This window comes from Papio anubis, chromosome 18 (assembly GCF_008728515.1).
Source record: "Papio anubis isolate 15944 chromosome 18, Panubis1.0, whole genome shotgun sequence".
In the NCBI taxonomy this organism is placed as follows: Eukaryota; Metazoa; Chordata; class Mammalia; order Primates; family Cercopithecidae; genus Papio; species Papio anubis.
Window position 1 is genome coordinate 44,595,499 of NC_044993.1, and position 27,677 is coordinate 44,623,175.

The window sequence follows — 27,677 nt, forward strand, 5'->3', positions numbered from 1 at the left end:
CATTTAAAATCTTATTATGTGTGGTTTTCTCTCCTCTCCTCTCCCCTCACTTCCCCTCCCTCTCTCTCTCTTTTTTTTTTTTTTTTTTTTTTGAGAGGTAGTCTTGCTCTGTCGCCCAGGCTTTAGCGCAGCTATGGTCTTGGCTAACTGCAACCTCCGCCTCCCAGGTTCAAGCGATTCTCCTGCCTCAACTCCCGAGTAGCTGGAACTACATGCGCGTGCCACAACACCCGGCTTTTTTTGGTATTTTTACTAGGGACTGGTTTTCACCATGTTAGCCAGGATAGTCTCGATCTCCTGACCTCGTGACCTGCCCGCCTCGGCCTCCCAAAGTTTTGGATTACAGATGTGAACCAGGCCCGGTTTTCTTTTACACAAGGCTCTTCCTTTGCTGAAACCATCAGATCTTCCTCACAGTGGAGAAACCTGAAAGCTCCCAGCAGCTAGCAATGAATGAAAGGTGGGGGCGGGGCTGCCAGCAGGGCGGGGCCTGGTGAGCCAGGTGCCTAGCCTCCCACCTCACAATGGGGCGGGGGCGCGTGGAAGGTACTCTGGGCCTGATTGGTTCCTGCCAACCAGGAGGGAGCTCTGGCGGTTGGCAGGGCAACCTCCTTCAGTTGGTGGGAAGCAGTGAAGGAGGAGGAGGAGCTCCGTCTGTGCTCTCTTCTCCGCAATCACAGCTCTCAGGCTTGTCGCATCTAGACCCGTTCTAAATAAACCAAGCAGGTTCCCAAGGGACCCTTGCAGCCAAGTCAGCTCAGGGGAGGCGGCTGAGGCGGGGTGCGGGCTGCTGGTGGGGTGCAGCCCCATAGCCAGGGGCTGGCCCTGCCAGCGTGCCTTTGCTGGGAAGAGGTGGAAGTGCTAAGCTCTGCAGACTTGGAAGCAAGGGAAGGCCCAAGCTGCTGGAGAGGACCCGAGCTACCCCATGGGGAACACGCTGAGCTGTTGCTTCGGCACCAACGCCAGCCCCAAGCGGGGCCAGCGCAGGAGGTCTGGGGAGCTGTCCTGCAGCGCTGACATCTATGAGGCAGCGTCAAGCAATGGTGTAGGCCAAGGCAGAGAGGAGCAGAGGCGCTGCAGATGCAACATGCTGCTCCCTAATGCCAGCCTCAAGCCAAGTCAGCGCAGGGTGCGGTGGGCGGAACCGCCCTGCAGCTATAACCTCACGGAGGCGGAGGTGGCAGTAGCGCCACACCCCACTGATGTGGAGCCTGCTCAGTCGGATTTGGGAGCCCGCCAGGGCCATGACTTGCAGAACATCAGCGACCAGGAGACGCCCAAAGGTAAGGAGGCGACTGATACTGTTTGCCCTCAGGTGCATCTTTGGCCGCTGCTGACCCAAGGTCCCCCCTAGAGGCATCCACAGCCTCGGGCTCCTCCCTCCTGCCCCTAGCCAGTTTTCCTAGGCCCAGGCACCAGGCAGGGAGGACTGCCCTTGCCTCGTGCCCAGCCCCCCCACTCCCATTTTTTTTTACCTGCTGCATCTGGTGGTTTCTTTCCTCCTCCCTACCCCAGTGCCCAGTTCTGGCCCCTTTCTCATCCCCCAAGGCTAGGCGAAAACTAAGTTTTCAAAATAGAAAATGTATGCTACAGATTTCATTCCTATAGAGGAAGTGTCTTACAGCTCTTCTGTTTAAACTTTGGTTGGCCTCTTAATTTATTTAAACGTTCGAATTATTAAGCTTCATGATGAATGTGCCTTTGTAGATGGAAAGTACTGTACTGTCGGAATATTCACAAATCGTGAAAGAATGAACAAAGACAGTATGTGAATGAATTGTACCTTTATACACAAAGCATGCAAGTACTTGTGAATGTTGTTCCTTGTTTGGTGGTGTAAGGTAAGCCTCAGTGGTTTTACACACTAGGCAGTAGATGGATAGTGCTGGATGAGAGCCCAAAATAGACTCTTTATATCATTCTTTAGGATTTACAACACATTTCCATGTATGTCTCATATATCACCCTGTCTCTACAAAAAAAAAAAAAAAAGATTAAACCTTAGCCAGGTATGGTGGCTTGCACCAATAGTCTCAGCTGCAAGAGGATCTCTTGAGCCCAGGAGTTTGAGGCTTCAGTGAGCTATGCTGGCTCCATCGCACCATTGCACCGCTCCAGCTGGGGCAACAGAGTGAGACCCTGTCTCTTTAAAACATTGTTTTTTGCCCAAAACAGCTCTTTGTTTTTACATATTTGACATATTGAGCCGGTGTCTGACAGTAATTGACCACAGCATCACTTGCTGCTTGAGACTTTCCCTAAAATGTGCTGGTAATAGCAGCATAGAGGAGGGTGGTTTTATTTGATAAGAAGAAGGAGGAGGGCATGTATATGATTCATCTACAAGTTGCATCAGTTTATTTAGGTGCAAGTTTTAAAAAGAAGTCCCAGACACAGCCTGGTTTTATTCCACATACGTGGAGAACTTCTGTGAATTTTGCATTCTCCAGTAGAATTGGGACATTGTGTTCTTTATTTTCTTTACATTTATCACTAAAAACTTTTCTCAAGACTGTTAAAAGTGATTAAAATGGATGTGTAGCTTTAAAAAGAATTTTTTCTGCTCATCTAAATTATTACATTTTTCCTTCTTCTTCCTCTACAGATTTTGCTTCTGACTATCCAAGGGAAAACACACTCTTCCTGAGAAAATATCATATGAGTGGTAAGACAATATTGCTTCTTCCTCCAAGCAAAAAACTACAACCTGTTTCGTGTATTACAGAAAGTACTTAGAGGAACTCAGATATTAGTTAAAACTTTTCAACTTTTCATATATTTACATGTCTTAAATTAATATGTGACATAATTTCCTTTAGTTGTCACTGTTCATGGAAACATGCAGACTTTGTGTTTACACATTTGGTGACACTTTTATCAATGCAATTAATTGGCCACATGATTTAGTTTAGTAGTCATGGATTTATGCCTTTTTCTTCATACATCTTTGCCATTTTTCCCTTGCTCCAATGAGTACATTTTAATGATGAGTGATAGGATTTAGGCTACAGCTTGGATTTCACTTGAACAAATCAAAAGAATCCGTTGTTCTAGATTGGATCTGTGATTCTGGCCTCCTTTTTACACAGTGCTCTAACCACACAAGCCTATCACATCCATGTTCATGCTACTAGAACTTTTTCATTCGAATGTAATGGAAAGGTAAACATGGCCTGTGCTGTTTTCCAGGTTAGCCTCAGTGTGTGAAACTAGTGTAAAGTTTCCACATCCTGCTTGTTTTAGGATGAGAATAGAACTGTAGGAGTTTTCTGTACTCCTGCTTATTTTTTGTGACATTCTGTTAAATCTCACTTTATTTTCAAAAAAGCCATACACCATGTTTTTCAGTTATTTTCAATAGCAAGAATACAAGAAGTGGGGGTTCTATAATAACATCTGAAGTAATGCCGCACAATAAAACATGGGTTTCTCCCCTGCATTTTCATAGTTTGTGTCAGCTTTGCCTGTCTTGAGCTGGTAACTTCTGGTTAGGATTGTTGTATTTCTCAGTTTCTTCCAGAGCCATGGGCTTCTCACACATGGAGTGTATGGAAGTGGAAGAAAACCTACCCCATGTCCCTGTCCCTTCAGCACTGAGAAATGTGTGTCAGTGAGACCAGTTCAACTTCAAAGCAGGAGGCACTGTAGGGAACAAAGTGTGGCCCAAGTTCTCCTTGTAGCTTTTTTTCTTTGGACCTGTGTTAGAACAAAATGATTTTGTGTGCTGAGGATGCCATGTTCAATTATGTTGGCACACTCATTTTAACATTTGAGTTTAAGATAGGCTACTTTTCAGTTGTGTAAAGACCCATTTATTTTTTTAGTGACATATTAGTAGATGACCGATAAGTCATTTGGGATGCTTGCAGGGATTCTAGTGCATCTAGAGATTGGCTCCTGGCCAGAAACTGGTTCTTAGAGCTGTCAGCTATCAGATCCTGCTAATGAAAGTAAACTATGTGTAAATGTAGAATCAGAAAACACTACTGCTTAGGGGTTCGTATATACAATAGGTAATTTTTTTACCAGCTAAATTTCTCATCTGTCCTGTATTTTGGCATTTCTATCAAGGAATACCTGAGACTGGATAATTTAGAAAGAAAAGAGGCTTTATTGGCTCACAGTTCTACAGGCCATACAGAAAGTGTTGTGCTAGCATCTGCTCCTGGCAAGGGCTTCAAGAACCTAATAATCATGGTGGAAGGTGAAGTCATCTCTCACATATTGAGAGGAGCAAGAGAGAGTGGGAGGTGTTGCCTGCTTTTAAACAAGCAGATCAGGCCAGGTGCAGTGGCTCATGCCCGCAACCCCAGCACTTTGGGAGGCTGAGGCAGGCAGATCACTTCAGGCCAGAGTCTGAGACCAGCCTTGGCCAACATAATGAGACCCTGTCTCTACAAAACATTTAAAAATTAGCCAGGTATGGTGGTGTATGCTTGCAGCCCCAGCTACTCCACAGGCTTAGGTGGGAGGATCACTTGAGCCCAGGAGGTCAAGGTTGCAGTGAACCATAATCACGGCACTGTACTCTAGCCTGGGCATCAGAGTGAGACTCCATCTCAGAACAACAACAACAACAAACAACAAACAACAAAAACCCAAGATGATCATGCATGAACTCAGAGCAGGAACTCACTCATCACCAAGGGGATGGCGCTAAGCCATTCATGAGGAATCTGCCCCCATGATCCAAATACTTCCCGACCTCCAGCACTGGAGACTACATTTCAACATGAGACTTGGAGGGCACACACATTGCCTAATTTGTTTTGCCTTTCCTTGTGTACATGGGGATTCTTTCATTTTTGTGCAATAGAATATTTATTAGGTCAAAAAGTAAAACTATATTTTTAGATTTTACTTTATGAGATTCATCATGCCAGATTATTTAAATTATAAATTTTGTTGGTAAGAATTTTTAAAAATGGAAATTTATCTCATATAGTGATAATCAGATGATTAGCAACTACTTTTATCCTATGGTATTTATGCCAGAACTGATTAGTTATTTTTTCATTCTTAGTGCAAGAAAAGAGGAGGAGCTCTCACCTATATTATGTAAGTAAGCTTTTGAAAAGTTAAGAAATTAATTGTTTGAATTAAAACTCTGTCATGATTCCTTGAAAATTTAACAGGGAGTCAGTGCTGTTCGCATGATCATTTTTTGGTGGATTTTCTAAATCTCTTCTATTTTCCTAAGTATCAGGTTTATACTTTAAGTAAGTAAGTCTTTAGCTTACTGTGACCATGTTTAAGGGTGTCTGACATTTAAGTTACACAATTTGGTTGTGATAAAAATTGTGCCTTAAATATTTAATCTTTTGTATTCCAATAAAATTAAAAATAGCTAAATCCACTTTCTTCAACACTTTCTGCTGACTTCCTGTCGTAGCAGGTGAAAGCATAGCTTCCTCACTCCACTGTGACCTTATTTCCCTCCCCGTTTCTTCCACCTGAAACACATTTTTATTAAATCACTAATTGATATTTACATGATTATGACCATGCACATAGTATTCACTGCTGAGTCATGCAGTATTCTGACTGTGCCTCCTCCTTGTACATCCTTCATTGTTTCTCTGAAATAGTTCTGAAATCTGAACACTTCTGCACTTCTCCCAGATAACCCCCCTTTTCCTAGTCCATGATAGCTCATAAAGCCAAATGCGACCATTAGCCCCCAGCTGGCCTCTTTGTTTTCACATCCGTCATTATTTTGTGTGTGGAATTAATTTTCTGACTACGTTCCTTTGCCTCTTTTTTGACAGCTATTCTTCCCCAAGTGTTGTAACATTTGTCACATGCCTATCAAAAATAATATTTTATCTACTAAAACATATGTTCCATGTTTTCTCTGGAAGCAACTTTCCTTGGCCTTTAGTTATCCTCCTCCAGGATAGACTGTGTTTCCCTAGGCTGCCCTGAGCCTGTTTGCCTGGGAGCCCTCTCTGAACTCTTCTGTGACCACTCACGTTGGATCCCTGAGTCCTAGACTGTGCATTGCCCTCTGCCTTGTGTTACTCCCCAGTGGTGCTGGAGCACAGTTTCTGAGGAAAAGCTCATGGGCACACATGTATAGAGATCTAGCTTCTCTCAAAACCCCTCCTTTGTTATAGAGTATAAAATCCTACAGCGAAAACTAAATTTCATGGCTCTGAAGACATTTCTGTATTGTGTTTTCATTATACTGTTCTTGAAACTATTGCCATTGTGTGATACATCATATGTAACACATTTTTACATTTCTCGAGCTTTTTAGGACCTGCGCTATTCCTGGGATTCTGAAATTGTATAATACAGCTTCGTGGGAACCTTTTATTTTATTGTGGCCATTAAGCCTTCAGACTATCTCTTTTAGAGAATTGTCCTATTTTCTCTGTTTTATTATTATTATTTTAATATTATTACGATTCAGATATTGAGCCTCTTAGACCAGTATTTCTGCATTGATCTTTAATTTCTTCCCCTCCTATTTTCCAATTTGTCTTTTGCTCTGCTTCTTAGAGATTCTTTGACTTTCTACGCTAACCCTTCTATTGACTTTTTTTTTAATCTCCTGAAGGAGATTATTTTAAGATTTTTAAAAAAGTTTTGCTCCTGAATTTTCACTGGTCCCAGGAATTCCTTTTTCCTGTTATTTTGAACTCTTATTGGAGGCTTCCCTCAGATGTGTGGTGGCCTTTGGCTTTCTCTATTTGGAAGCAGGACCTTTGTTCACTGAGGGGTCTCATTGTGGGGATTTGGAGGTCAAGCCAGCTTTTGTTTTGGGGGACCTCAGTGTATCATATGAGGGTATGAGGGTATTTTCTTTGCATTGGTTCAGTTTTCTTCCAAGAAGGGTCTCCCAATTTTCTGCCTGGGCAGTGCAAGCATGGCTGCTGGCTTTCCAGAAGCAGGGTTGGGAAAGAAGGTGGAGTTTCACTTTGTGTGTGCAATTTATTCCCATTTCCCAGGTTTCAGCCCTTGTAGCTCTGAGCCCAGAAACCCTCAGGTATAATATATCCAGAGAATACACATCCAAATTCCTTATAAGATGGGAGGAGAGGTAGACTTTCCAAATTCCTTATAAGATGGGAGGAGAGGTAGACTTGAGGCTCTAAGCACAGATTTACAGTTGAACTTGCTGGTCTTGTATATTTCACGCTACCTTCCCAGGTACCATGTGCCTCTGATTTTGGAGCCTGGGTTGGGTTCTTCAAACAAGATTGCTTGTTTCTGTTCCGGTCACTCCCTGCCAGCTCCAAAGTTGTGCTTCCATGTCAGTTGCCACTCCTCTATCTGCTTTTCAACTCGCAGCATTGACTCAGAATCATCTGCCGTCTATCCTGTCTCCTGGTCCTGTATATAATGTTTATTTTATGACTAATGCTAATGAGATTTCAGAAGGAAGAGAAAATAAATTTCTGGTCAATCCATCATATTTAATCCAAATTTAGAACCCATATATAAGTGTAAATCTAAGTTTAAATTTGATATAATTATACATTAATTCAGACAATTTCTATTTTTACCTACAATAAGCATATTACACTTTTCCACTCAGGCCTTGTGTAAGAATTCTATTCAAACTCCATACCTGCCATGTGGTCCTATTGCTGTACAACATAGATGGAACTGTTTTTGTTAGTGCACAAAGTGTTAGAAATTTTTAAGTTAGCTAAAAGTCATTAATTATTTTAAAAATATCTGAAACATGTCTTGTGAAAAAATGGGGAGAAAAAAGTGATCTTGAGAGCTGGGCATGTTGGCTCACATCTGTATCCTAGCACTTTGAGAGGTTGAGGCAGGTGGATCACTTGAGGCCAGGAGTTCAAGACCAGCCTGGCCAACATGGTGAAACCCTGTCTCTACTAAAAATACAAAAATTAGCCCAGCATGGTGGCACACACCTGTATTTCCAGCTACACAGGAGGCTGAGGCAGGAGAATTGGTTGAACTTGGGAAGCAGAGATTGCAGTGAGGTGAGTTCAGGCCACTGAACTCCAGGGTGAGAAACAGAGCAAGAATTCAAAACAAAACAAAAACAAAAAAACAATATATGTTCATTATACGAAGTTTTAAATAGAACAAAATGGGGACAGATATCATCTAAAGCTGTAGCAACTAGTCTGTGTTTGGGTACTTTTTTTTTCTGTTCTTTTTATTCTCATATATGGATTTTTTCCTCAGAAACAACTTTTGTTATGGTGTAGTATTATGCTGTATTACCCCTAATAGTAGTGACCTTAAGGGATACCTTCTTTCATTTGGAATGAAAGTGTCTGAATGAGTCAATTTTCATTTTTCATAGTATATTTGTTTTTTGAGGCAATAAAAGTATGTACATCGACACACATACACTGTTAATGTAAAGTATACATATTAATAGAATAGCTTAAGAAACACAAGAGTTTAGCTAGAGTTAAAACATTTCTACCTTGAAGGAAAATTTGGTCCTTCATATAGTAATATTGTTCAAAAACATCTGGCATTTTTGTTAAGAAGTAAGTGAATTTACAGTAAAAAGCATCTAAAACAAGCAAAATGGTGTTAAACTGTATGGATATTTCTGATTACTGGCTACAGGCAATTTTTAAATACTGTGTACTTTTTTTTTTGGAGACGGAGTCTCGCTCTGTTGCCCAGGCTGGAGTGCAGTGGCCGGATCTCAGCTCACTGCAAGCTCCGCCTCCCGGGTTTACACCATTCTCCTGCCTCAGCCTCCCGAGTAGCTGGGACTACAGGCGCCCGCCACCTCGCCCAGCTAGTTTTTTTGTATTTTTTAGTAGAGACGGGGTTTCACCGTGTTATAAACAACCACTAGATCTTCTCCCTTCCCTGTCTTTTATGTACTTGTGGGAGGCCCTGATGGAAGAGTGTGATAACATGATGCAGACAAGCATATCCCAACAGAAGGAAGGCAGGCTCATCTGAGTTATTTTTTAAAAGCTAAAATAATTGGTATTTTTTGGTTTTAAATAATGCTGTTGATCTCTTCAACTATTTGGTAACTAGGATTTGGTTACTGCTATTATTTTTAAGAAAGAGCTTTTATTTATTTATTTACTTATTTTTTCAGACGGAGTCTTGCTCTGTCACGCAGGCTGGAATGCCTTAGCCTCCTGAGTAGCTGGGATTACACCCACCCGCCACCACACCCAGCTAATTTTTGTATTTTTAGTAGAGATGAGGTTTCACCATCTTGGCCGGGCTGGTCTTGAACTCCGGACCTCATGATCCACCCGCCTCAGCCTCCCAAGCTGCTGAGATTACCGGAGTGAGCCACCGTGCCCGGCCAAGAAGAGCATTTTTTTTAGACATAGATGATGCAGTTTCCATATTGACTGTTGCACTCTTGACAAATGAATAGATACTTTTAAAGTGTTTTAGAGATACTTTATTTTCTAGAGGGCTCAAAAGGTTCACTGTAACCTCTCTGATAGCACTGCAGATAGATTTTCACCGATTTGTAACTGTAGGAAGATTTACCTTCCAAATTGTAACCGATTTAAATAACTTGTCAAGCACTTATTGAACACCTTAATTTCTCCAACATTCTGTGCTCAGCAGCTGCAGGTAGGAGAAGAAGGGCCCTCCCTCCCCTGGAGAGGCTTACTTTCTCACCAGAGGGATGCTCTGCAGGCAACTGTTATCATGTAACAAACGGTGAATTAGACTGAGGAGTACACAAAACCGGAAATGTTTTGTGGTGTGGCTGCTGGCAGAGGGATCCCAGAAGGCAGAGGAGGTGAAGCTTGCTGGGACAAGGAGGAAATAGCTATTCCAGGCAGAGAGCAGCATGAGTGAGGCAGAAAAGTGCCATGATGTGTGTCAAATAACTTACAGGATAAAAATCAATCAACTTTTGAAATGAATGCAAAGTATTCTCAGAGGTTCTCATTTGAGTAATGTAATAGCAGTCTTATGTAAACATGAAGTGAAAGTTAAATTCCCAAAGTTGTTTTCATCATCTCATTTTCAGATGTGAGAGAGTCTTAAAGCAGTACTTTTTCTATCTTCCCCCAAGGAAACAGGCCCAGAGAAACCTATGGCCCCTCACTTGTTTGGTCACTGAGCCGCCCTGGCACACAGAGTCTCTGACACTAAAACGCTGGTTCCATCACACTGTCTCTTGAATGAGCACACTTAGGATTAGCAATTTAGTGAATGTAATATTAGGTCTTTATTTGCTGCAATAAAAATGGTCTTGTGCCAGTATTTTTTCATGTATGACGTTTTGTTGTAGTTAATGAATAATAAATATAGAAAATCTCAGCTGCTTTTTACTGCATAATTAAAAGAACATGAAATCTTATTTTAAACTTTTCCCATTATTTATAAAGGGAATTCATAATAGAGCCAGGTTTGATGATTGGTATCATAGCAAGGGCAGCATTTTATAACCCATTCCTCGAACATCACCTGCGGAAGTGAAGCACCCCCAATGAGTTTCCCATAGAGCTGCTCACGATACCACACTCAGGCAGGTCACGGGGCATAAGAAATACCTTAATGCTTTATTGTTGGACATTTTGACTAAGGAAAACAGTCCACACTTTTGTAAGTTCAGCCTACTGTGACATTTTTCTCTATCTTCTTTCTCCTTCAGATACCGCCATGGCATCTTGATAGAAAATACAGCTCATGTTCCACCATATTGCTAGATAACAGCACAGTCAGCCAGCCTGATCTTAGACACACACTAGAAAGGTGAGTACAATGAGGCTGCCAAGGGCTGAGTGACAGACGCCCATATGCTAAAAGCATCCCAGCCATCCTCTGTCATCTCAGACATTTGGTTTCCCTTTTCAGCAAGCAGTTTAAGAAATTGATGTCAATGATATATGGATTGCTGGGACCTAAATATGAATTTTCTGTTTCTCTTTTAACCTCAGATGCTGTGTGGTAGAAGGGAAAGCCAGATAGCAAATAAGCAATCCCAGAAACAGTGTAGCTATTTGATGCATTTATGTTATGACAGTGTTGAACCTAATGGGAAGGAGAGGTGCTTTTTATTGGACGTTTCTGTGAAAAATTATTAGGCCTAAGACGATGAGTATTACTTTGGAAAGTACTCTTGGAAGAAGGAATAGCTTGTCCTCCAGTGGTGCCATAGTGTATCTGCATTTAAATTTTCCCATCATGCATGAGCACTTCATAGGCCACAATCACACATGACTTTTCAAAATACCCTTGAAAGACGGGTTCAAGTTTCTTTAAAAAGTCATAACAGGCCGGGCACGGTGGCTCATGCCAGCACTTTGGGAGGCTGAGGTGGACAGATCAGGAGGTCAGGAGATCGAGACCATCCTGGCTAACACAGTGAAACCCCGTCTCTACTAAAAATACAAAAAATTAGCCGGGCGCAGTGGCGGGCGCCTATAGTCCCAGCTACTTGGGAGGCTGAGGCAGGAGGATGGTGTGAACTCGGGAGGCGGAGCTTGCAGTGGGCAGAGGTCGCGACACTGCACTCTAGCCTGGGCAACAGAGAGAGACTCTGTCATAAAATAAAATAAAATAAAATTTTTTAAAAAAGTCACAACAAAGCCCAGTTCCATTGGAGATGTCCACGGAACATTATTAACATCTCCTTAGATTATGAGTGCTGATTTTCAGGAAAACAGTTTGAGAAGTCTACCTTTGAATGTTAATGTCCTTATCCCTAACTTAACTTTCCAGTCTATAAACATGACTAGCTTACAAGCTTCATTTTGTTTCTAATGTACTAGCTTTTTAAGCTACTTTGTCAGTAACCTAATTTAATTAAAAATGGTAAATTTTTACTCATAATAATGTCACTTTCCGCTCTCAAGTATAACAATTATTGAGATCAAATTCTGTTTCAGTAGGAACTAGACTCCATCTATGTCTAACTAAAGCCCTGAGCTTTGGCCTCTATGGAGTCATCACTTAATGTTTGTATTCAACCCTGAGTAAAACGGCACTCTGTTTTGGCTCAAGTCCCTGGTTTCCTCTGATTTCAAAAGATTCTGATGTTTCAGTACGCAATTCAAAAGCAGTTGTTAAGCTTCACCTTGCTCAAACAAGTAGAGGTTCTGCTTTTTCTTCCAGCGTCATCTAAGTCTTACAAGTTTTTCTAAAATATATATATTTTTTCCTTTTTAGAGACGGGGTTTTGCTATGTTGGCCAGGCTGGTTTCAAACTCCTGGGCTCAAGCAATCCACCCAACTCAGCCTCCCAAAGTGCTATGATTACAGGCATGAGCTGCCATGCCTGACCTAGAAGTCTATTTTTGAAATACAGTTAGTTTTAATTTGCTCTCAAATTTTAGAAGGGATCATTTGATATATTTACTTTGATTAAATAAAGATTTACTGAGCAAATTAATACAGCAAATTGGCTTTTGAAAAATGTTTTTCATGGTTAGTAGTCCATTGTTCTCCAAGGGATGAGTGAGCCATACTAGAATCACATATACATGTTTCTTCAAAATATATGTTTACAAACACATGCATCTTCCCAGCTCCACATTCCCTCCATCTCTGGGCACTCACAAGCCTTTTAGAAAAACGGTTAAGTATGTGAGGCATTAATTTGTGGATAAAAGCGTTCCAGATGATTCTGACCTTAACCCTAACTCAGTCATTCCCAAACTTTGCTGCACATTGGAATCACCTGGGAAACTTTACCAACAACCCTGATGCCCAAATCACACCCAATGCCAATTAAATCAGAATGTCTCCAGCTGGCGGTGAAGCCATTTTAAAAGCTCCTCGGGTGATCCAGTGTGCATCAAACAAGGGGGCCACTGCTTCCTTTGCGTGGAGGAGTGATGGTTCTAACGTATAAATTACACGTTTTCCCTGTCATTTGCTCTTCTTCCTACCCATAGAGCCTTTCGTCTGTGCAAGTCATTTCTATGTATGTGTGCATATGCTTAAATTTAAACCATACCATGGTGTTTTGTGAACACCTGCAGTTCACAAAAGCACTATTTGGGGACCTTGGGCAAATCAGTTTGAAGCCTTGGTTCTCTTATTTGTAAAATGGGTGTCATGTAAGGTTCAGTGGTCCTTTTCAGCATGTAACTTTAAGTTCTGTGATTTTGAAATCAATTTGGAGATGAAACTGTTTGAGTCACTATAGAAATATCCATCTTAGAGGCTAATAATGTTGTAAGGCCTACTTTCTACAACCCAAATTTGCCTTCTCAAGTTATTCTGAGCCTCATTTTAAATGCTGAGGGCAAATGGAAGCACAGAACTTATCCAAGAGAAGCCCCTGTTTGCTGACACACAACATCTGAGGATGACTTAGGACCACAGTAACATACATCTGAAGAGTTGCATTTGTTCACTAATATTTTGTTTAAACGAATGTGGAAACACCTGTCATGAGTATTTTATGATGCAGTGTTACACTGTGTGTTCAGTGCTGCTTATTTCAGGATAGCTACAAGTGTCATCAATTTTTGTGTGCATTATGTTTACTAATAAATTTTCCGCTAATAATTATGCATAGGTGATTTTAAGTTACTTTATTTGATATAAAGCACATTCATTATGTGCTTTTAGGGAAATAATGACAAATGGGTGAGTAGGTGACGGTGAACTAAATCAGCTGAAATGCAGGGCCTAGCCACTAAAAAAGCAAAACACTACTATATGGCCTAAATGTAAACATATGTACACATAGATGTGAGTGACTTGCATGGGATGAAAGGTTCTATGGGTAGAAGAGCAAGTGACAGGGAAAATATGTAATTATTTATATATAATAACCACCAGCAGAAACATCTTCTAACAGCATATTGCCTAGCATTTTGGTTCTCCTATTTTCACTATAAAGCCAGAGAGCTAAAACAAAAGTGCTCATATGGTACTCTTTTGAATGGCAAGATTTCAGGGCCACTAAGAGAATTCCGTCCTCTCCTTTTAAAGACATATATTCAGGCCTAACAAATGATAAAATCAGTTCTTACAAATATGTTTCTTTCCCCTCCACAGTGTGACTTCGGCAATATATTACAACATAAAGCACAGGTGAGCTCTTTGAAAACCTGCCTTGTTACTCCAGCTCATCACTTTGTATAATATGACACATGCTGTTAGGTTTTAACTATAGACATTATAAGCTGTAGAGTGCTTATCTTACAGCATTAAAATGAATCATTTGTGGGGTTTTTGGTCTGCAAGAGTCTTTTAACCCTTAAATTATTGAGGATCTCAAAGTGTATTTGTTTATGTCTTGTTTGCAATTTATTGTAAAGAAGAAAGAAAAAGATGAACTAGCCTCATGCAAATATATAGTAGGAAAAAATGTGTATTTTTAAAGCTTTCAAGTAATTGTGGGTATCCTTTAACCACACCAAAACTTCACAAGTGCTGATTTATTAAAACAGTTATAATGGGATTGTACATATCAATGAATTCATTCCACTAATACTCATGGATCTTTCTTGTACAATAAATGGATCTTTCCCCTCATTGGCTTTTATAATATTATGCACTGGCTATTTGGAAAATATTACTTCATATTCATATATAGTGTCAAAAAAACTCACTTTCATAAGTATCACCATGATTATAAAAATGTCTTCAAATATTGAGACGCTGTCAAGCTCCCAGTAGTAGGTATGAGTTTTCCAAGTCCTGATTTTTAGTTTGAAAGCTTTAGCTTTATTATAGACAACAAATTCTTGCTATTTTCCTTGAAATGACAGACTCACTTGACTTCTTTTTTGAGAATGACAGTCAGTCATACTTTCAGATGGAAATGGTGTTCTGTGAAAAATTGGCTTGTTCAGCACACAATTAAATCACAAGTGCTTTTCTTTAACATGACCATACTCCAGTATGCAGAAGTGTTTTATGTGAACTTCCTACTTAGAATACCAAAAAGAGAGTTCAGGATTTAATAACACCATTATTTTTTACTGTTTCATCAAGGACATTATCAAGTGAAGCAGGCTACTTTCACAAAAACTGCAAGGGGCAGTGAGGAGTGGAATGAATACTAGTATAATTTGGCACCATGGCCTTTATTCATACTGAGAAGCCAGCAGTTTTACCCACTTTTGCTTTTATGAAATCATTACAAGTGTTGACAGTGAGAAAGCAAGCAATGTCTTAATACTTTCAGAAAGTAATAAATTATTCTTATGTTTTATTTTCAATCAGCTTCTCAGGTTGAATTAGTATTCTTATAAGAACATTTTGGGCCATAGGTGGTGGCTGACACCTGTAATCCCAGCACTTTGGGAGGCCAAGGTGGGAGAATTACTTGGACCAAGAGTTTGAGACTAGCCTGAGTAATGTGGCAAGACCCCATCTATATCAAAAAAGAATTTAAAATTAGCTGGGCATGGTGGTGTGCACATTTCATCCCAGCTACTTGGGAGGCTGAGGCAGAAGGAATGCTTGAGCCCAGGGAGTCAAGCCTGTAGTGAGCCATGTTTGCACCACTGTGCTCCATCCTGGGTGAAAGAGCAAAACCCTGTCTCAAAAAAAAAAAAAAAAAGTTCTGACATCATGGACCTCCTAGGGAATCTCAGGGGTACACAAACCACATTTGGAGAACCACTGGTTTCCTAAGTGAGCACACAATGTGTTAGTTTTTTAAAGTTCATTCAAGACTGACCTCTTTTAAAACAAGGCAATTAAGTTTATAACTCAAACTACTTAAACAAATATGATAAACGTATAATAAAGGAAGATTTGGGAAATCTGAATCTCATTCACATTTATTAAAAGTTCTAAACACTTTATTGGCAACCGCTACTGCTTTATAAAATGGTCTTGTGTTCCAGCATGAGGTCAGAGGAGTGAAAATAGATATAGTTTATTACCATTCCTGTTAGCAGTGGGGGTCAATATTTAAAGGCAAGTCTGGCTCATCAATGTAGACAAGACTTCACAGTTCAGGACATTATGTGCAAAAACTGTTTTGGTGAACGAATTTTACCAAAGCAAACAAGATGTATCTCCCTCCACCCTCCATGTCCTACTCCCAGCAGATACTTCACCAAGATGTTAACAATTCCCGAATTAATTTCTTAAATGCACGTTCTTATTTTATAGATATGCAAATAGATCTCTGGCTATTTTTGAAGAGTCAATACATCCACTTTCAGTAAGTGTCACTTTCTTTGAGGTTCTATTTTTGTCTCAGAGTTGTATGTAGTTCATGCTGAAGTCAAAATCACCCACCTTTAAGTCTTGCCTCTGTTGTGTCTAATCATCTTATATAAGGAGTGTTGTCAATTGGGCATGCTGGAGCAAGAGCTGACTTGCAGCTTTGTTTAATTAGTGCGCTAAGGGGAGTAAATATACCATCCAGATAACAAAATGTGTCATTTAAAAAAATAATTTTCGATAGCAGGAAACAATATAAGTATTTGTAAGTAGTCCTAACACATATGCACAATCTCTGTGAACAGAATTAGAAAACAACTTAAATTTAAATCAGTTTAAATGCTATAAAAATTTAAAAACCTCCTTCTTCAGATATATGATAGCCACAGGACCACCTTAGGGCCTATGTTTGCAGAAAACCAAAAATATTTTAAGATCCTGCTGTTTATATTTCTAAAATTAAAAGACATTTGTCCCATCAAAATTGTTGCAAGGGACACGTGGGCACAAATGTGAACACTGCCATCTTAAGAGGTCTAAAAAGTTTTCTTGAGTGGATATTTATATTGTCTTTTTTCTTCTTTCAGCAAGAGAAGGCTCCAGGGAAATCCTTCAAGCATGATCCCAAACGCAACTGTATTTTCAGATATTTCTGTACTCTTTTTCAAATCATAAAACTAACAGCTCCATGTGCCATCGTAGCTTTGGTAAGATATTTCTTATCTAAAAAGCATCTTTAACAACTGGTCTCCTACACAGCGTATGGCCGTGTTTCTAACCAAAAGTAGATTCCTGAAATTATCATCAGATCTTTTAAGAGAAACCTGTGCAAGCAAAGTAAATACACATATTTGAGTTTAATCATCATTATGGTTTAAAATGATGCCATTGCTTTTCTTATCACAGAATAATTGCTATTAAAGGCAGCAGGAGAGATTTCTGGTTTCTCCCTCAACAGATTCCAATGTAGGTCTAAGCTGAGTCCCAGGCCATATTCCCCGGGCACTTCTGATGCATGCTGTGACTGGGAGTCTGAATGCTTTGTTGTTCCTGCTGACCTCTTGTTCCTGCTCCGGAAATAGCTCAGGAATGTGGTACCAGTAAGACTTGGACACAGGCTTTGCCAGATAGCCTGCTAAGCCGTGGCTGTGTTCTCACCTCTACATCATTCTCACACAATTCCTGTGGTGAGACTCATTCTGAATATGAAGTCCTCTTCAGATGACTGGGATTGGTTTACCCCTCCCCACACTAACCTGTAGAGGAATGTCAACCACACAGCGAGGAGATAAAAGATACCCTCTCCTTTAGCATCTGGCTAGAGCTTAGAAAAGAAGGCTTCTGCTAGGCACCTGCATAGAAATCCCTCTGTGGGATTGGATCAGACACAGGCCTCGTCATTGAGCTGCAGGCCCTTTGGAATTTCAGCACATGCTGGCGGGAAGCAGGAGTGGAACTTCCAGCTGGGGAGAGAGAGCTGAAGCTGGAGGGAAAGCTGGATTGGAAGAAGGGGGAGTTCACTGTAGACAGGCTAAATTTGGTGTGCCTGTAAGATAGCAGAGTGGCCGTGTGCAGTCAACATTTGGATCTATGGGACTGGAGCATGAATCTGAACTGGAAATAAGGAATGAGGAGTAAGAGTACCGCTTCTCTTGAGCAGGTACTTGAGCTGGGCACAGTGGCTCACACCTGTAATTCCAGCACTTTGGGAGGCTGAGGCAGATAGATCACCTGAGGTGAGGAGTTCGAGAGCAGCCTGACCAACATGGTGAAACCCTGTCTCTACTAAAAATACAAAAAATTCGCTGGGTGTGGTGGCAGGCACCTGTAATCCCAGCTATTCAGGAGGCTGAGGCAGGAGAATCACTTGAACCCGAGAGGCAGAGGTTTCAGTAAGCCGAGATAGTGCCACTGCACCCCAGCCTGGACAATGAGAGTGAAACTCTGTCTCAAAAAAAGAGAGTAGCTGCTCAAATGCAGAGAAAGTATTTAGAATGGAAGTGGAGAAGCAGGGCATGGTGGGACACACCTATAGTCCCATCTACTCAGGAGACTGAGGCAGGAGAATCACTTGAGATCAGGAGTTTCTGTCCAGCGTGGGCAGCATAGCAACTCCCCATCTCTAAAAAGGAAAAGAAAAGAAGATGGACAGAAGATAGCTCTGTAAGGACTACCAGCATGTAAGGGACAAGCCCCCAGTAAAGTGGCGGGAGTGGGAGGAGGAAAAGCAGGAGAGGATAATAAAAGAAGAACACAGGTTCAAGATAGGAAAGACTGTGGTCACAGTGCTAAATGCTGCAAGAAGTTGTCCATTCCATAAACACCTGCTGGATGCCGACCCTGTCCCACTCTCCTAAGTGCTAGGGTAGAGAAGAGGACAGGTTGAACACAGTGCTTGTCTTTATCAGCTTATGTTGTAATGAAGAAAGCATTTTTTTAGGTTATGGAAAATAGCAAAATAATAAAGCAGGATAAATAGAGAGTGATGGGAGGGGCTATTTCAGATAGAATGATCAGGAAGAGCCTCTCTAGAGGGTCACATTTGAACAGTGACCTGACTATAAAGCAAGGACAATAAGGAGGGCTGGCAATGACAGGCAGTGGGATGAGTGCCAAGACTGAGACAGGAACACATTTTATGTGTGTTCAAGGAACAAACAGGAGGGGCCCATGTGGTGAGAGGAATGAAGAAAAGAATGGAAGAGATGAGGCCGCACAGGCAGTGCCACGGCTCACAGAGCCCTTTGGCTTGCAGGCCATGGGAAGAAGTTCAGGTTTTACTCCAGTTTGATGGGGGCACTCATGGCAGATCTTGAGCAGGGGAGTGCAGTGTTCTTAATTTAAGAGGTGATGGCGACTGCTTTGGGGAGAGTAGACCGCAGTTGGGAGGAAGGTTGGGGCAGAGAAGAGGATAAAGAATCAGCTAGGGTGATGTAGATGAGCCGTGACCCATGGCGGCTTAGAATCTGAAGCAGGCAGCCTACCAGTGAAGGTAGGCACAGAGAGATTGCACACAGATTGAAACAGGGTAACTCACATGTAAGTATTAGTCCCCAGGAGCTCGGCCAATGGCAATTCCCTGGACAAGGATAAGGCTAGCTTGGGGAGTGGAGACTTGGGGTGAAGGGCTCTGGTTTGTAGGTGTCAAGACTCTGAGGACCTTGGCAAGAGGAGTCTCAGGAGAGTGATGGGGGTGGGTGAGGTGGGTTAAGGAGAGATGGGAGGTGAGGAGCTGGCAACAGGGCCTGATGCTGTGAGCAAATGAGAGGATGCCTCTGGGGAGCTGTGGGGAGCAGGATGGGAACAGGACACACATTCGTATTAGGGGAAATCTCTGGCAGACAGGGAGAAAGTCTTCAAGAAGAAGTGATTTGGGGAACAGTGTTCTGCAAAAGTAGGATGGGATCCACCGCGCTGATAGAAGAGTTGGTGTTAAAAAAGGACCTTTCTCACTGACCCAGGAGGGCAAGTGATATTAGCGAGTGTCAGCAAGTACAGCTTACCAGTAAAGGTGACAGGAGGCTGAGGGCTCGCCAATACTGTTTAAGTGCTCTCTAACGAGTCCCATGGAGTTGAACCCTGGGAGGGAGGGTCATTCCTAGGATACCCAATTGTGCAGAGTTAGGGGGAAAGGGAGCAGAATCTCTCATAAGAACATATCACGTTCAACAGCCATCTGATTTTGAAAACACAGTTGAGTTTGGAGAACATTGCCTGATCTGAGCCACCAATCTGATAACCTTCAGACAATGAATAAACTCTCTTAAAATGAACTGTTTTCCTTTGGTCTTGAGACAAAAACATCAAGTAACACAGAGACATACTCTTCTGCAGAGCACCCTCTGGGGTAGCAATGCCTCCCAGCTCACCTCTGTCACCTTCACTCAGCTGGTCCCTCACCCAGTTCTTTATAGGACAGAAATTGGATAAACAGAAAATACTTCCTGAGGTTGTCTCACAAACTGCTTGGCAGGTTGAGAGGAACCCCAGGGAAACAGAGGCCGACAGCTGTCTCTGCCTAAAAGCCAACCGAATTGACTGAATGTAGATGCTGTAGGACAAGAAATGAGTTTTCATGAAGTGATTGTGGAGATGTGGAAAATAGGGGCTGTGAGCAGGACCCTCCTTTCATACACATGCGTTCCTTATCAAGCACTGAATATGGGAACTATTTCTCAGCGACAGAGACCTGCGCTTGTCATGCTGTCTGCATGGCAGGCATTGGGAAGTGCTCTTGACCCGCAGTTCCTCAGCTGGTGTCCCAAGAGCCGGTTAGTTATTGTGAAAAGGAGAAGATAGCAGTGTTGTCAGTATCACTTGGGTGTTACATTTTCAAGCATGGCACACCTGTAAAATTCCTATCTACCTGCCAGCCAGCTGTGACACTGCACACGGATGGCACTGGAGTGTTGCTTGAACAACTTAATCTGCACTGGGCCTGAGTTTGTGCTGCCTTTCACGAGTGTGAAGGGGCTGATGGTGCCTCTCTTCATGCCCACAGGGATGTCCAGTCATCCCTGTGACCGAAATTGGGCTGGAAATGTCTATGGGCAGAGTAGGCTGCAGAGGTATCTGACTATGACTGTGATTTGGCCTCTTGCTTTGTCTGAGCAAAGTCTCTGCAGACCATAAGAATAAAAGGCACTTACTTTCTGGTCAAAACCAGAAGAAATATTTCATTCTTAAATGTTCTTATCACCACACTTAAACTGAACTGAAATCAAAGAGCAGTGCTCTATTTTGCAGGTGTACATCGAACGACTTTTAACTAGTGCTAACATTGATCTTTGTCCTACTAATTGGAAAAAGATTGTCCTTGGAGCCATGCTTCTTGCCTCCAAGGTTTGGAGAAGTCGTGGTCTGTGCAGTGTGGATGACAGCCAGAATCCCAAGGACATTGCAGTTGAGAACATGTGAGTTTGTAAGATTTTGGCGAAATGTGTAACCAATTTCCCTACCTCATTTGCTCTCCAAGTTAACATTGTAGAAAATATCTTTATAGGTTCCATTGTGCAGACAAAGGAAATAGGCATAGGGCCACAGACTTCTCTCTATCCAGCTTTAGTATAACAGTTTATATTTTCTGGCATTCATGGGTAGGTCTTGATATGTTATTGTAATAACCTCTTGGATAAACTGAAAAGTATTTTTCTGATTGTTTTTTGGCAAAACTCATACAAGTGTACTATCAGAATGACACAGTACAGTAAATATCTTTACAGTTTTTTAGAAGCTATCTGCCAGTTTCAGTCCCTTTTTAAGGGGAAAACACCTGGCCTTTGAAATAACTGGCCACTGTTAAGGTCTTAAGGACTCTGGACTATGGAGAAGTTATAGCTTCAACCTAAGACACCCATTGTGAAGTTGCTTTTGGTGGTCCTTTCCTCCCCCTTTTTTCTGAAGATCTGTTTTTATAGGAACCTTGAGATATGAAGTTAAATAGCCACAGATTCCTGTGCCCTGGCCCCTCCCCATTGGGAGTGTTGCATGTGTTTGGAAATCAGCCTGAGTTAGAAGCTCCAACATTCGCCTCCTGCAGTGTGAGAGTGTTTCTGGGGCATCTCCCCATGCCCACCACACTCACAAGGCTCCATGGGTACTCAGACATCCACAGCAGCACACTGGGGTCTGGAGTTGTCCATGAGAGTGCGAGGAGCGTTGCAGAGTCATGGAGTTCCTCCCAGATGCACCAACATGACACTGAAACACAGCTTCACCAGGGCTCCCTTCCAATCCTGCCTCATGACTGCTATGAAGGGACGGGCCCTGGAGCTGGCAGGCAGGGTGAGCAGGGAGGCATTTCCAGCAGAGCCTTCCTGGGTGCCGGCTGGACAGTGAGGACAGCTGTGCAGGCTGCATCTGTGCAAGACAAGGGAGCAGCTCTTGTTCACATTAAGCAGCAGCAGCAGATCAAGATCATTCCAGGCAGTGGCTCAAGTTAGTTTTATGACCTTTGTCCATGACTCCAGATAATACTATCATTCTGAATCACCTCAGTGTATGTCTGCAATTGCAGATATAGTGTCTATTGTAGATACACCTCAGTGTATATCTACATTTTTAAATGATCCCTTTGTGGCTGAGCTCGGTGGCTCATGCCTGTTATCCTAGCACTTCAGGAGGCTGAGGTGAGTGGACTGCTTGAGCTCAGGAGTTGAAGACCTGCTGGGTAACACAGTGAACCCTATCCGTACAAATTAAAAAAAAAAAAAAAAAAAAAAATTAGCCGGGCATGGTGACAGGCAGCTGTAGTGATCCCAGCTACCTGGGAGTCTGAGGTAGGAGAATTGCCTGAGCCTGGGAAGTTGAGGCTGTAGTGAACTGTGATCACATCACAGCACTCCAGCCCTGGTGATGGAGCCAGACCCTGTCTCAAAAACAAAACCAAAAACCTATTGTTGACACTACTTTGCTAATAGTGTAAACCAAGTGATCGTGGTGGTATTTCTGGTAGCCATTTTAGCAAAGAGTGTGACAGCAAATGAACTTGAAACTAACAGAAGTACTTTGGACACTGCAAACACTAAAGTGGCCTTGATCATAGTCATCAATTTGCAAACTGGTCCCTCAAAGGAAGCAAGATTTGTGACTGCCTGAGTTCTCCTCGCCTGCTGCCTAGCCAGAGCTGATTTATTAAGACAGGGGAATTGCAATAGAGAAAGAGTTTAGTTCATACAGAGGCAGCTGTACGGGAGATCAGAGTTTTACTATTACTCAAATTAGTCTCTCCAAAAACTCTGGGATGGTTTTTTAAAGAATAATTTGGTGGATAGGGGGTCAGAAAGTGGGGAGTGCTGATTGGTCACATCAGAGATGGAATCAGAGAGAGGTGAACCTGTCCTCCTGCACTAAGTCGGCTCCTGGATGGGGGCCACAAAACCAGATGAGCCAAGTTTATTGATTGGAGTGGTGCCACCTGATCCCAATACAGGGCCTGCAAAGTATCTCAAGCTCTGATCTTAGGTTTAACAATAGTGATGCTATTCCCAGGAGCAATATGGGGAGGTTCAGACTCTTGCAGCCTTCAGCCACATGACTCCTAAACCATAATTTCTAATCTTGTGGCTATTTGTTAGTCTTGGAAAGGCAGTCTAGTCCCTAGGCAGGAAACAGGTTTGTTTTGGGAAGGGGCTGCTACCGTCTTTGTTTCAAAGTTAAACCATAAACTAAGTTCATCCCAAAGTTAGTTTGGCCTTTGCCTAGGAATGAACAAGGACAGCTTGGAGGTTAGAAGCAAGATGAAGTCAGTTAGATCAGCTCTCTTTCACTGTCATGATTTTCTCAGTTATAATTTTTGCAAAGGCAGTTTCAGATTTGTAATCATGAACACTTAGTTCTACCATCATGACAGCTGAATTGTTCTCAAAACCTGCAGCTAAGCTGGCTGGGGCTCTGAGTTCTAGTCACAGGATCAGAGCGCATGCAGGGATATGTGCAGGTTCCACAGAAGTGAGCTCCAGGAGCAGTGGGGGCAGAGCCCAGCTCCAAGAAGACCAGTTCCAAACAGTGCTGTTGCTGTGTGAACGGGGAAACACCAGGAGCTATGCTCTGAACAGGCTGCTTCTGTTTATGATCTTGGGAAGTTGAAAAGCATTACGTCAAAGTGTTTAATAGACATTTGTCTCAGCCCCCTGCTGTTGACTGTTTGTAATGGTCCCATTTTGAGTGTAAATGTAGTAGTTAAAAAATTGGTGTCCATCAGATTTTTCTTAAAACTTTCCAACATCTATGTGTCTCCCTAGAATATATTTCCTTTCTAAAGAGTAAGTTAAACTAAGTAGCCGCTATTTGGAAAATTTGCTGTGTCTGTAAAGGGTATGCTATTCAATCACCCAGCCATTTTAAAAAACCACAAAGCCCAGAAGATGCATATTCTATACACAGAATGCTTTTCTTCAGGATTAAATTTCTATTAATATGTTAATGCTGTGAAGTACTGTATTTCTACACAGTTACAATGTACGAGTGAAGAAAATAAAAAGGGATCGTGAAGTGCCTTTAATTTCTGTAATAAGTCTAGTCCTGATTAGCTATCTATTCATATATTATTTGAATTATACATATAACTCAAATTATATATATATATTTCAAATATATATATTTAAATTTCTATAGACTTGTGGACATGTGAACAGAAAATTAATTTTGGAAGTAGGTTCAACTGGGTTTTAAGTTCAGCAAATGAGATCACCACATCTTGGCTCATGATCTAACTGTCCCCCTTACAGGAGAACATCAAGCATTTGTTGACTTAGCCAGTGGGTAAAATATTAAAATTTTCAAACCAAGAAACCAAATGTATTGTTCAGATACTGATCATTTTTAAGCAATTAACTCATTACAGGGATTACTGTGAAAACAGCCAGATGTACTCTAACTGTGTACCTATTAATTTAGCCTTGGTGAGGGCGGCTAGATGACCATGTGGCAGAGGATGGCTCCCAGCCCTTTCCTGTTCCACTGCATTCAACTCCCCCACATCCCGTTCTGGCCAGGGGTGACAGATGCTGAGCACTTCAGGGTTGCATTCCCAACTCAGGAGCAACACTGCCTGTGTAAGGTCAGGGCCCTACTAGAAATCACATCATAAAACGGGTTTAGTCTAGCCAAAATGTCTCTCCTTGATTTTTCTGCCTTTGAAATTAAAGAATATCCTTGCCCTGTCATAGTGGCAGTTTCAACTCTTCATAATACTGAGGTGAGCAGAAACTTGAGTTATGCCCCCTTGACATAGCCTTGTGTGCTGGAGCAGAGGGAAGGGGATTCTTTTTGCCATGGAATGTAGCTTGCTCAGGTATTTATTTGGGATGAGTCCTTCTTGTAGCCTTAGAGTTTTCCTCCTCTGAGATAATAGGGTGGCTCTCCATGGGTCCATTTGTTGCTGTGGTGATGCGCCCAGTCCTCCTGTTGGTGCTTCTCTACTTCAGTAAGCCCCTTCCTGTTATCGTCCTGGTAAAAATGCCTGGAGGTCCTTCAGAGCTAATAAATGGCACCCATCATGCCTGTCATGTGATTGCTATTGCGGGGCTCATGAGTGAGCACGGAGTCTGAGTTGTGCAGCTGCCCTAAGGGAACTCTGAAGAATGAACCCCGAGTCCGCAGCAGGAGTACAGAAGAGGCTTCCACCTTTCCCTCATCCCAAACTTGGGGTGCTGGGATGCAGAAGAGACCCCAAGCAGCTGTGTCTTGTTTGGACATCAGTGTAGGAACCCGACCAGGCAGCCTTTATTTGTTTCAGAACAGAATTTAGAGCATCCTAGTAGCTCAGAATGATATTTTTAAAGATAACCCACTTGACTAGAATTGTCCTACGTTGGTTTTATTATGTTTCTCCTCCCCCAGGAGCAAGATGGAGAAGTGTTTCTTGGAGCTACTTGAGTTTAATATTCATGTATCTGCCAGTGTCTATGCAAAATATTACTTCGACCTGCGTGCCTTGGCAAATGACTATGACCTGTACTTTCTATTTACTTTTCTTCACAAAGATAAAGCACAGAGACTGGAGGTAAGGATGTGAAGTCACTTATTGGAGTTTTTCATCGGCCACAAAAGCCAACATCTGTTACAAAATCATATTAAGTAGTGATTAGGAAAATGAAAGCCTTAAAATTAACAGACAAAAGAGCTTATTTCTTTGGCATCGTATTGCTTATCTGTTATGGTTTATAGAAGGATCCATATTCTTAATTAATTAATTTTTTTGTTTTTTGAGATGGAGTTTCACTCTTGTTGCCCAGGCTGGAGTGCAATGGCGCGATCTTGGCCCACCGCAACCTCCGCCTCCCGGGTTCAAGCAATTCTTCTGCCTCAGCCTCCCGAGTAGCTGGGATTACAGGCATGCGCCACCACACCCAGCTAATACTGTATTTTTAGTAGAGATGGGGTTCCACCATGTTGGTCAGGCCGGTGTCGAACTCCTGACCTCAGGTGATCTGCCCACTTTGGACTCCCAAAGTGCTGGAATTACAGGCATGAGCCACCGCGCCTGGCCAATGATCCATATTCTTAAAAAATTATTGATATTCTTTCTGCTATGACCATAATTCAGAATATTTTTAATTAAATTTAATCTGATTTTAATGGGTTTTGTTTTTAACCTCTATGCATTCACACAACAATACGTGAATAAATGCAATTGTATTCCTAATTATATCTACATACACAATGCACTTACCACTCTTGACTGTCTTTTACTTACACAGTTTGGAAATTTATGCCATTGTCTACTGTATATATCATGATGCAGTCCCAGGAGTTTATTAGACAAAGCAGTAGTGGCTGAGAGACTTGTACTTAGACTGCATAAGGTGCCAGTGTTTCAAGTACTGGCTGTAGGAAGGACATGGGCAATGTAAGATTTATGGCTTATGATCCTCAGTGAGTATACAGGAAAATTACAACTGAAATCGACATATATAAAATTGGCACTTTCTCTGGTATCTTGGTGGTACTTTAGAATAATACATTTTTCCACCACAGTGTGCATATAAGTAGCACCTTATGGTGCTTCAGTCGTTAGACTTCTTGGATGTTCCAAAATAGCCCAGCACACACCTGTCTCATGAAAATTTGCTTTGAATATATAGTAACTAATAAAGATGGCATAGAATTTGAATCACTGAGTAAACTGATTTTTTGGCACAAGTGCATGTTTATTATGTTGAAGGAACAAGTGCACAGGTAACAGATGATATTGTTAGGATCGTGTCACAATACTCTTGAAATCTTTGGGAGGCCTATTTTATTTTTTATGTGACTGTATCATCAAGTGATGAACCCAATTTTAAAATAACTTAATAAAGTAAGTTCCTTTTGGCTCTGGCAATCTATTCATAGCCCTTAAAGGAGATCACCTTAGTGAATGGGCAGGGAGTAGCATCCTCAGAACCTGGCAGTGTAAACCTCAGCCAAAGCAGTTGCAGGGGAACCATCTAAAGGAATCTGTATGTGTGGCTTCTTATCAGTGATGCCTTTTATAAAAATGCTGGAGCCTGGCCGGCCACGGTGGCTCACTCCTGTAATCTCAGCACTTTGAGAGGCCGAGGCGGGTGGGTCACAAGGTCAGGAGATCGAGACCATCCTGGCTAACACAGTGAAACCCCATCTCTACTAAAAATACAAAAAATTATCTGGGCGCAGTGGCGGGTGCCTGTAGTCCCAGCTACTCAGGAGGCTGAGGCAGGAAAATGGTGTGAACCTGGGAGGCAGAGCTTGCAGTGAGCCGAGATCGCGCCACTGCACTCCAGCCTGAGCGACAGAGCAAGACACCATGTCAAAAAAAAAAAAAAAAGTTGGAGCCCTTTTTAAAAATTGTACCTGTTTTCTCTCTGATTTACTTTCCTAGGCTATGTCACGGCTGTGTGAATACAAAGACTTGCATCGAGATGCAGCTGCAATGAAAAGGGCTATCAGCATGAACTTCATTGGTATTCGGTGCTCTAATGCCATCTTATCTTAAAGAGAGAAATTAGCCTTAAGAGACCCTGAACTTCTCAACTGCAAAGACTAGAAAATATCACTTCTGCTGAAAGAAACAACAAAATTAGGATTTTCTTTTTTTTCTTTGTTTTGTTATTTGTTTTGTTATTTGTTTTTGTTGTTGT

At 41.9% G+C, this 27,677-nt stretch overlaps 1 protein-coding gene across 1 annotated transcript; it reads left to right on the top strand.

The window, feature by feature from the left end:
* Nucleotides 1-925: 925 nt before the first annotated feature.
* On the top strand, nt 926-27,627 carry LOC101008744 (cyclin-Y-like protein 1). Its single transcript, XM_009196347.4, has 10 exons — nt 926-1,283; nt 2,606-2,665; nt 5,024-5,058; nt 10,589-10,689; nt 13,948-13,983; nt 16,021-16,072; nt 16,662-16,781; nt 20,821-20,987; nt 25,417-25,579; nt 27,419-27,627. Exons 1-10 carry the CDS (start codon nt 926-928, stop codon nt 27,530-27,532), a joined length of 1,206 nt encoding a protein of 401 aa, XP_009194611.1. The 3' UTR covers nt 27,533-27,627.
* Nucleotides 27,628-27,677: the final 50 nt, after the last annotated feature.

Excerpts from the sequence above, each read along its gene's own strand:
- LOC101008744 (XM_009196347.4), top strand. The coding sequence starts at position 926 with ATGGGGAACACGCTGAGCTGTTGCTTCGGCACCAACGCCAGCCCCAAG. Across the intron at positions 5,059-10,588 it reads GGAGCTCTCACCTATATTAT|ATACCGCCATGGCATCTTGA; the intron begins GTAAGTAAGCTT and ends TTTCTCCTTCAG. Across the intron at positions 16,782-20,820 it reads CATGTGCCATCGTAGCTTTG|GTGTACATCGAACGACTTTT; the intron begins GTAAGATATTTC and ends TCTATTTTGCAG.